The 10,681-nt window shown below is 35.7% G+C and overlaps 1 protein-coding gene across 2 annotated transcripts; it reads right to left on the bottom strand.

Moving 5' to 3' along the window:
- Positions 1–3,935: 3,935 nt before the first annotated feature.
- On the bottom strand, positions 3,936–9,434 carry LOC110792467 (tobamovirus multiplication protein 2A). 2 transcript variants are annotated; one of them, XM_021997276.2, is made up of 7 exons: positions 9,276–9,434; positions 8,639–8,952; positions 7,396–7,495; positions 6,544–6,624; positions 6,355–6,459; positions 5,268–5,474; positions 3,936–4,382 (listed from the first exon to the last, which is right to left on the bottom strand). In XM_021997276.2, the coding sequence occupies exons 2-7, from the start codon at positions 8,872–8,874 to the stop codon at positions 4,275–4,277; spliced, it is 837 nt and encodes a 278-aa protein (XP_021852968.1). In that variant the 5' UTR covers positions 8,875–8,952; positions 9,276–9,434; the 3' UTR covers positions 3,936–4,274. The 2 variants fall into 2 exon arrangements, with proteins under 2 accessions (XP_021852968.1, XP_021852961.1); XM_021997269.2 differs by having other exon boundaries at positions 8,639–9,011; positions 9,276–9,433.
- Between the last annotated feature and the right edge of the window lie 1,247 nt (positions 9,435–10,681).

Below are 10,681 nucleotides of genomic sequence, written 5' to 3'. Positions count from 1 at the left end.
ATCATTTTTTTACGCAGAGAAGAAGATCTTATATTATTAGCTCATCGGCATAACCAAACTGTACAAAATACAATGGGCTATGCCACCAAAAACTTGCTGCCCGATTAAGCAAAATATTAACAAAATATCCCAACTTAAACACTGCCCAATATAATAAGGCATCATAGTTTTTCCTTTACTGTCCCACCGTCCGAATAATGTTTTAAGTTGGTTTGACTTAATTTTGGCTATTAAACCATCTTTGGACTTAAATTGAGTGTTTAACAATCTAAATACGAAGTGAGAGTTTCAAATTGGAGAATTGCCCTAATCCACACCAAAAATCATTAATTAGCAATAGAATATTCTAGGAATATCCACTTTAGTTTCCCTTAAAAAAAGTTAATATTAGAACACAAACTAAAACCCCATACAATGTAACAAAAAGGTTGCTCTTCTTTTATGGCTGCGGTATGATATGGAAAGACATACAAGTAAGTTTTAATGACATGATTATGATTATAATAAGAAATTAATTAAGGGGATATTATAATTTAATTAATTAATTATAGTTTAAGTGACATGGAAATATGGAATGGTTATCGAAAAGTAATAATAGTTTTTGCCACCCTAGTAGAGCCTAGAGGAGATAAAGCTTCATTTATTAATACAATAAGTTAAAAGTGGTAAGACCATATTCTAACAATCAAAATTGGTACGAATGCTTAATTACATTAATTTTAGACGTTTCTAGAATGTTATTGCTCATTCGTTCACTACCTAGTACCTACCCAGACTTCTAATTACCAAATCTTTGTAAATAAGTCGAGCAAAACAAAACATTAATACATTATACTATGTATGAACATACGGAGTAGTAAATAAGTGACTAGGATCGTCTTACTAAAAACATTTAAGAGAAAGGGAGGTTTATGAATTTATTATGACCTTCGACATAGAAGGTCAGAAGTGTACTACGTACCACAATGCGTTGTGGCGCGTAGGATAACACAATATACATGAAACAAGGTCAATTATTCCACGTGTGATTATTTTTGGAGGCAGGGTATCTGAACCTTAAACTTAGGTATTGTTCTCTGGTCTAACTTATCTAGTTTCTGATCTGGTCTGGTATGGTCTGTATGAATGTTTTTAGTTTATATTTTCCTGATCTGATCTAATATAATAAGCAATAATAATAAAGTGAAGAAAACAAAACCTAATTATTATATACAGACCCACAGTCTTTACCATTAGACCAATACGTTGTTGGTAATCTTGGTGCTCCATATGTGATTGTCGTTTAAAAAGGACACTTAAAAAAGAACGATTGTAAAACAAACCAAGACATGCATATATCATCATTGGTCTTTTATGAAATAACGTCTTAGTCCTTATAAGATGTATATTAATCGATGATAATTCAAACCCTACAAGAAAAGGTCAAATCTTTACTAATGAATGAAGCCATGATACTTACGTATATGCCATTACTAATGTAGAAGGTGAAAAATATCTAGGTACCTTTTTTGTTTTTAGAGAAATATCTACCTTAATAATATTGCTTTTAGTTGTGGAATAATGTGGTTATATAATATATATGGACCACAAGGAAATGAGAAAATAAATGTACTACCTATAATGTTCTTTTCTTGTTCACTTTCTTTTTCTTAAGTTGCACGGAAATAAACACTAATATAGGGACTAATACAAACAAGGATTTAGAATAGATTTATTGCACAAGTATTGACATCAGTAAAAGATATGTATAAGACTTTGGTGTTAGGTATATCCAATAATTATCGTGTGTTAAATACGTATTGAACATGGATACGTTCAGTGGTTGATGAACCTGAGTTATCGATCTCCTTCTTTCTCTCTGTTTTACTTAGGAGACCAGCCATGTACGAAGCATGTTAGGATATCGGCTATGTGTAAAACGTGTTAAGATCGATTCTCTACATTTCTTTTCAACCATTTGTCATCTTAATGTTATAATACCTGAGCTATATATTACGAGTAAACAACAATTCCTAAGAAATTCCTTATTTTTACGTTCATGCAATCACAAATTCACAACCGTTGATTTAGAAATGAAGAGGATCTCCTCCCGCGTGAAGAATACACAATAGAAGGAAAGAGATCTTCAACCAACTATTGTTGGACACGTCACTCAACACCAAACCACCACCCAAAAAAAAACAAAGAGAAGATTTTACACCAAGTTTATTGCAAGTTTATTGCAAGTGGGTAATGTGAGTCTATGTGACCAATTGTGATCAATTTCCGGCTCACCAAACAACAAAATATTATTTTCTTGAGATAAAATAAAACTATATATATATATATATGTGTAGGAGCAATTTATTATATTTTGTTTTAAATATATTACAATTAAAGTATTGGGGTATGAATTATTTGGTTACATTCCAAATTAGTAAGCATCTCCAAAACGCATCAATGAGATATTTCTAGGCCACATTTTTATCCTTTTTTTACGTCACATTTTATTATCCTTGCTAATAATAATTATTAATACTAGTGTTATCTATACCTAATATTTAAAAAGAAACATCATAGATTATTAGAAGCCATGTGGCATCTCTCCTTTCATCCATCATTTTATTTTGTTTTTTTTTTTCAATTTTTCTTTATTGTTTATATGATTTACAACTTCTAATGCCTTTTCCACCTCATTTTCCTTATTTAACATCAATTTATTAATAGTCTAATATATTCATTAGTCTCTTCCACTCTACCCCTTTAACATCCAAATATTTATTCAACATATAATTTTTATATTTTTCCAACCTTTAAATTACACCTCTATTTAATTCATATATTACCAAAAATCAGAAGCAATCACTAATTAAAACTTCAAAAGACATCTAAACAACCACTATACAACCGCCCGTTCATAGTTATTATTAAAGTAATTACACAATTTAGATTTGTAGGATATTTAGTGGTCGTAGATATTCAAACTATAATAATACTACAAGTAGTCGCCTTGTTTAATGGTTAGATACTTGTATACTTCTTTCCTAATTGGTTGACTTTGTCATTTTGGATTTCTACAATGCTTTTTTCTTACAATAACATTTTTTTATCAATGGTTTTATCAAAGATATGGTACTAATCTTTGAATAATATGGTCTCTAACAAATATCTAATCAACCACCCATTTCACGAAAATCTTTAGAATACTACCCCAAACCAACGATTGTTTAAACGATGATGACATATAGTTGTTCATGACAAGATTATTGATTGTTTAAACGATTACTTTGTACTCGTAGTTGTTAATTATCAACTTCGACAGTATTAATGTCAAATCGGCGATTAAACAACCGTTGGTTTTCGAATATGCATTGGCACTTGAGTGAGGTTTTGACACTTGAATTCAGAAAACCCACATGAGAAGTTTCCAAAGTTCCAACAAAATCAACATAAGAAGTTTCCGAAGTTCCGACAAGAGCCGAGGCCGAGGGGGGCCTTGTAGGCCGTATCAATGAATAGACCGTCTTTTCGGTAAGGCGGTCTTGCACAAAAATTGTCGTAAAATATTACCATTACACATGTTGTAGCCTGTAGCTGCAGGTAAAGATGGATGTGGGACGGGTCTGGTCAATGCTCAGCCTGCCACGATAAAGCCCGGCTTGGCCCGACACAAAGTGGTAAGCTGGGCCTGAGCCACACTTTTTGAAAGAAGCACAACAACACACTAAATGTAGTAAAATTAGGCTTAGACACGACAACCCGACATAACAGCCTAAGGGCTTGGGCTGGGCTTGGACCCTATTTTAAAGTTTTCAGCCCAGCATGATGCAGAGTGGGCTTGACGTGGCCAGGCTTGTGGACTAAGCTCGGAGATCGGCCCGGCCCACAGCCGCTGCACGCATCCTTCGGATATTCCACCATGGAGGTATCATCAAATATTCGGAATAACCGGCCAGTAGATAAGAAGCAACAACAGAATTGCAAAAAAGTAAACTAACACGAAGTACAATTTTCATGTTTAGTGGAGGATTAGAAGACTCAAACATGGACAATAACACAAACTATGTGCATGTTTTACACAAATGGACTATACTGGAAAAAAAAAACCGAGTCTAGGTCAAATCAGATGAGGGGACAAAAAAAAACACCTGAAAATGTGAATTTTACACACCAAACTTGTCAAGATGACTTTGCCCTTATACAAATGGGAGCTTTTTCTCACACCATTCTTGAAGGATCTCAATTTACGTGATATGTCCGACTTGTTCAGCAACAGAGAACAATGCTTCGGTTCTTTACATGATGGTGCAGCGTCCGCCTTCTGCTTGTGGCTGTGCAGCTGGCTGCTGGTACCGGCCTGACTCAGTCGGGTTGTAAGTGAACTCTGAAGTATCAAGGCCATACTGGGTTTACAACAATTCCAAAGAGAACAAATTAGGGATAAATTAGGGAAAATGAAAGAGTAAATAGAATAACGAGTGAACTTGCAACAGCTAACACGGAACCTGATGTTCTACGCTACAACCTCCAACACAAAAATATTCCATATGAAAAAGGAGTGGAAAGCTTTATTTGAATCATTTGTGAACGGTTTAGTCAAATACAAGTGTGTCCTTGTGTTATGAATTAACCTAACTGGAGCAGAAATTTAAAGAAGAAAGAGATACTCAGTATGATTTATAATTCAAAGTTACAGAAAATAGAGGATAGTCATCTAGTGGCCTGATTTACTCCCAAGAGCTAAACAAAGCAAAATTGACAACTAAAAATTCTGGATGCCTTTCTTTTGTGCCTACTCTCCCTTTTTTATAGTATTTTTTTTTATTCTTATTTCCCTCTACCAAGTTACTAACCGACTATCTTACCCAGTGTTTACCTAATTCTTTAATCGCCCCACGAACCGAAAAGGCGAATTATAACATGAAAGTGGTACAATTTTGGACTAATTTAGCAAATTTGTAGCGAATTGCGAACCCGTACCCAATCTCATACTAGCGACTCAGGTAACAGTGATTTACTCCTCGGGATAACCTTAGGCCTTACAGACTAATTATGGATTACCTCATACCTACACCACTCCTAGACTAATTAAGCTAGTTCATTACACCTTCATGCCAATGTAAGGCCGCACAAAACATGGATTAGGCTAACCTTTTTCCCTCATATGTACACCACTTAATTGAATTTATCATTTCCATGGGCCCCCTTTTCTTATTAGTTGCTTTAAACGGTTTATCGGTTGCATCAACATATTTCACTGAATTTCAAAATAATATTTTAAGTCACACCTTTTCCCTCATACGTGCACTCCAAGCATCATTTCTCCCGGGTCTCTGATCAGCGGAACCAGTCACGGGTACACCTGTTGCAGGAGGTGGTCTGTTAATAAGAGGCTGTTTCGCCGACTGCCTTGGGTTGATGAATTCCTCATCACTATCGTAATCAGCAGGCCTGTTCATTGATCTAACAATGACAGTTAACAAGAACAATGCTGCCTGCAAAATTAGTAAAACAAGAAACATCAACGCATGAAATTAAAATCAGTTAAAATAAATAAATAATAGTGAACAGCTTAGAACACTCAGTAGTCAGTAGAGCACTTAAGGGAGGTGGAACCGTGGAACGTAAAGCCCATTGATCCAGGCGTTTCACACAACAAACTAGTTTTCTGTAACCAGTTATCAAATTACTGGTTCAAGTTGATGTTCACTAGTTCCAAACTTCCAACCCCATGTGCCCACTCTGGTGAACAAAAAACCTAAATCACAACTGATTTCAGGTCAGAGTAGCGTCAGACACCCGATCCAAATGTCCCAATTTGGATTTGGTTTAACAATTTCGAAACTATTTCAGGTATCCAATCCCAAAAAGAAATTTAGCATTATGTTTACATTCATATTAAGGTAACCCGTCATGTAGTTTAATTGATCGTGTCAAGTGTTTTGACTATTTTCAGGACTCCTTGTTCATCTTTTAAGCCCAAACATCTTGATTGCATAACAGGTCAAATTTGCTCTAAGCATGGTAATGACACGACGTAAAGAACTTATGAAAGGGATATATTTAGGCTTGGGTTGCTGACTTACATCATGTACATTTAGTGTAACAAGCTACCTTTTCAAGGTGTGCTACACAATCACTTTTGAATGACAAATAAGTACTATTAGCGAAATTGCATATCTTCACTGATTGCATAGAACATTTGGGCTAGCAAAAAATTGGACTAGAAAATCATTCTGTGTTACAATATTCCCTCATTATTTAGTTCCTTAATTCCTTTCCCCCACCCACACGCCACTTCTTTTTTGGTATAAAATTAAGCTGTAAGAGTTCCAGTTGAAAATAAAGCTTTTGATATACTGAAGAAACATTTACCTCCAAAATAACTACTCCAAGAAGTACCCATTTGGCAATGGACCAGTGATCGTCAAGGAAGTCATTGATGATGTCAAAGTTCCCAGTTTTGTCAGTGGGGATTTTCTGGAAAGGGACATGGATTAGTTTAGAGTTTAGACAGTGGAAATAGGATTCATCATAAATGGAATCAATTTAAAGAACACTTACATCATCCCAGTCTTTGTCGAAAAATATGAAGGCTGCACATCCAAGCTCCAACATAATCAACAAAATTATGAACACAGCATACTGTGTAAAGTTAAGGAATACCATGATTTGTCACGCGAATTAGATGAGAGGACCATACACATTCACATGTAAAACAAGCATGCTTTTCTGCGTAACCATTTGAGTTCACACAATCCCATAGAGGGCATGCTTAGAGTTGTCTCTCCAATTATACCCCCACAAGACCCTCATATTTAGTATATTTTCATCCCAGTAACCTGAATTTTGAGAATGACATTTTCCATCTCTGTTCCCCCACTCCCCAACTCCACGCGCACGCGCGCCATCCTTAGAAGACATCACGTTTGGTTAGCTGTCAGTCCAACTTAACTATCAAGATTAGTTAAAAGACAAATATAAGTTTTTCATAATTAGCCATCCGTCAACTGAAAGAGCAATTTTCCTCTTTATACTGATATTTATAGTTCTCTTTTTTAGGCTACTTAAACTGAACTAATTATTAAATGTAACTCAGCGTTGGATAAGCATAGCCAATAAATATGGAAAATGTCAAAGGCTGTAAAGAAAATCCTCAAACTGAAGGGTACCAAGGATTGAAATGACTCATAGAAAAAAGAAGGGGAGAAAAAAATCTGGTGTTTACGGAATAACGGTTTGAGGAAATAAGATAAATGGATTTAAAGTTACACCTTCTCACCAAATAAGTCCTCAATGCCAATCAAAATGAAAATAGCTGAGACTCGCCAATGAAATCAACACCAACAGAAATCAAGAATGATAAATTAGAAAAGCAACTCTTATGTGTTTTAAATACTGAAAGTTCAAGGATACAGTAGAGAGACAGCATCCGTTCTTCGTAGAAGCACCTATGCAACCGCAACATGATATGACAAAAAGAAGAGCTCCGACACCAATAAACAAGTATATGAACCTGCAAGATAAGACTCAAATAAAATGAGCAATAAATAGGATAAAGGAAGAAAGCATTGTACACATCAAGACTTGCACTGATGATTCCGGTTTCTTAGTTGGACAAAGTCCAAATAATACTCCCTAAGTCCCAACAATGATGTTACAATAATTTGGGCTATAATGCAGGGGTAACCATCACAAGTAAACAATGGCACCATATTTAAGTTCAAAAAATACCAACTGAAGTGAGGAAATTAAAAATGGTGCACGACAGTTACTTCACACTAAGAACAATATGATTCCAAATAGAAGACAAATTACTACCGCCGTTTTCATATGATTTACTCAATTTTCGTTTTCATCCATTTTTTCTGGGATCTAGTCGCTTTTACTCTATTCACTTGAAAACAAACTTTAATTCATTTATATTATTATCTCGTACGAGTCCTACCCGAACACTTCAAGAGACCCTGTTATTTAATGAATTCAGGAAATCGGAGATATTAAAAAAAAATAGAATAGATAGGCCTCGGGGCTCAGGCGAGTGTTATCAGCTCTTACTCGAGCTTAGGCAATCCATTTTCCATAATCACACACTCGTACTTAACAATATTGATAGATTTTTTTATATGAAGTAGTTTATAAGGTAAACTCTGGTAGGAAAACCGAAAAGAAAACCCAAAACTGAAGGCAGCTTTGAGGTACAATCATAAAAAGAGAAGAACCACAAAGAAATCCTGACTGTGGTCTCATTGCGGAGACTATCACCTCAGGCCACCCAAAGACAGCTAAGACAGCTTCATACGAGTAACCCTTATTGGGGGGCAGGAAGGAAACAACTAGTCTTGTTCAAACTAGGAAGTTCTCCAAGTCTTCTCAAAACCAACCAAATGCTCTCTCATAGAACTCCTAGCCTAAAGTTAATAATCAATGCCATATTCACATTTTCTGAATCCCAATCCTCTCTACTGAATAACAAGGTAATTGGTCTCATTATCGCGTTTCTGTACTTTTGAACTACAATCGAAATTACAGGCAAAAAGGTAGCAGACACAAGCATAACCTAATCCACAATACTTGCAAGAACTCAAGAACACCAATGTAGGAACAATGGAACACACAACCACATTCAAAATTAGCCAAGCAGTGAGGATCCACATACCAAGCTTTTGGAAGATTGTCAAAAACGCTGTTGGAAAGTGCTACGGACATGATCAAAGGGCGGCCGAGCTGAATCATTGGCTCTTCAGGACTAACTGGTGGAAGACCGGAATCGGGTGACGCTTGCTTGTACATCACAAACAAGTAAATCCCATATCCCACCATTGCCAATCCAACCAGGGTCATCAAAAAATTCAGCAACTTCAGCAGACAACCCCAAAACCCTTGACACCCCATTTCCTCTAATTTACAAAAAAAAAAAAAAAAAAACTCTTTTCCAATCCAATTAATCGCCTCCTCGATTTCCTTTCTAGCCTGTAATTAAACCCCCAGATAAAAACAATTACAGAATTGATCTAGAGCTCCAACAATACCTAAACAGATAAATACAGCATATTATTTAAACGAATAGAGAAATAGCAAGATAATCAGCATAATTAGAGATAAATAGAAATCAAATACAAGAAATCGATGCTGAAATGCAGAAATTGAAGTGAATTGACGTTATTTTGTAGGGTATTTGTGTGAAAAATAGTTGAACATAATTGAAATTAGATCATACTAATCAGAATCATAAAAAGAATCAGAAAATCCCAGAAAAATCGGAGAAAATCTAGATGAAGAATTAATATACTTACAGATTGGAATCGCGGTGATAATAGAAGAAAAGCTTTTGAATTTGAGCTATATCGGATGAGAGAGAAAATAGAGAATTTCAGAGGAGAGAGAAAAAGGTGGACATGGTTTTTTGCTATATCCAGCTGGTGACAATCTTTGGGAAACCCCTTTACTAAATTGTTATGAAATGACTCTTCAGCCCCTCTCTGAATGAGGGGATGATGAAATGGATATAAAGGGTACAATGGGAAGTTCCAGTGAGGAAATGCTTGAAACGACGTGTTTTGGTGTTAGGTGCTCTCCTAATTTATCCTTTTCTTGGATGGAAGTCATGGAACCTGACATAATGGACGGCGTCGTTTGGGAGCATTATGTTATGTCAATAGCTTTCAAAAATTAAAAAAAAAAAAAAAACCGAGTATTATACTTCGTATAAGGGTGTAACTGAGCTTGACTTTTTGGCGTCTGCCTATAAAATTACACATACTATCCTTACTATTGTTCATAATTTTAAAAAATACTTTTCTCAAAAAAAAAAAATTAAAAAATACATATCAAGTATTATTCTATGGACTATTTAATGTTCCTATACTTGAAAAAAGAAAATTACAATATTTTATACAAAATGTTACGTGATGCATAAACGTAAACTGGTTACATAAAAAGTTCAGATAATAATATGTCATGGATGACCTCCCACACCATAGCATACAGCGACATTCAAAGCACAGAGGAGTATCGTAAGGCAACATGATGCACCGCAAAGAGTGGCGGCAAGGCGATTGGCAGTTGGCACCACCAAAAAACGTGGTGGAACATCGCATTTGGGGTCATGTAGGTCTTGAGGCATCATAGTGCATTCGGGTGCACCATCATAAGCGTTGAGGCAAAATCATAGGGCACGGGGACATGCATGGGCAACAACAACAAGGAGCGCCCATCCCTATGGAGGAATATTTTGAATAGGGGATAATTATTCTTGAATATCCAAATAACTCAATTATGGGTTGTTGGGTGGACCAAATGAAATATGTTGCGAATGAGATTTGGGAGTCCCGTTGGTTTTGATCCAATGAAGATGATGGACAAGTCAATATTTCCGGATCATGCTAAAAAAGACCCATTTGGACACAAGTCAGTCTGGATAAGTCTAGAAGCTTCTACAATTGGATGAACTTGGGCATTCTAACTTGGATATTTCCTCAAGGTACTAGGTACGGGAAGAGTCTATAACCCCTTGTACAATGTTCTACATAACTCTATTTGTATGTAGAAGTTAATTCGGAGGTGAGAACATTATAGAGAGTGTATAGGTTTATTTGTATAGTAGGGTGTAGAATATTTTAAGGATTTTGGTGCTTATAAATAGGTTGCCTCGTTCATTTGTACGTCTCAACCAACACATTTATAATCACTCTCAAGCACT

Source organism: Spinacia oleracea, chromosome 6 (assembly GCF_020520425.1).
Source record: "Spinacia oleracea cultivar Varoflay chromosome 6, BTI_SOV_V1, whole genome shotgun sequence".
Classification (NCBI taxonomy): Eukaryota; Viridiplantae; Streptophyta; class Magnoliopsida; order Caryophyllales; family Amaranthaceae; genus Spinacia; species Spinacia oleracea.
Note: the sequence above shows the minus strand (reverse complement) of the source record. Positions and strands in the feature narration are given on the sequence as shown.

Excerpts from the sequence above, each read along its gene's own strand:
- LOC110792467 (XM_021997276.2), bottom strand. The coding sequence starts at position 8,874 with ATGGGGTGTCAAGGGTTTTGGGGTTGTCTGCTGAAGTTGCTGAATTTT. Across the intron at positions 7,496-8,638 it reads GACAATCTTCCAAAAGCTTG|GTTCATATACTTGTTTATTG; the intron begins GTATGTGGATCC and ends CTTATCTTGCAG. Across the intron at positions 5,475-6,354 it reads TTGGAGTAGTTATTTTGGAG|GCAGCATTGTTCTTGTTAAC; the intron begins GTAAATGTTTCT and ends CTAATTTTGCAG.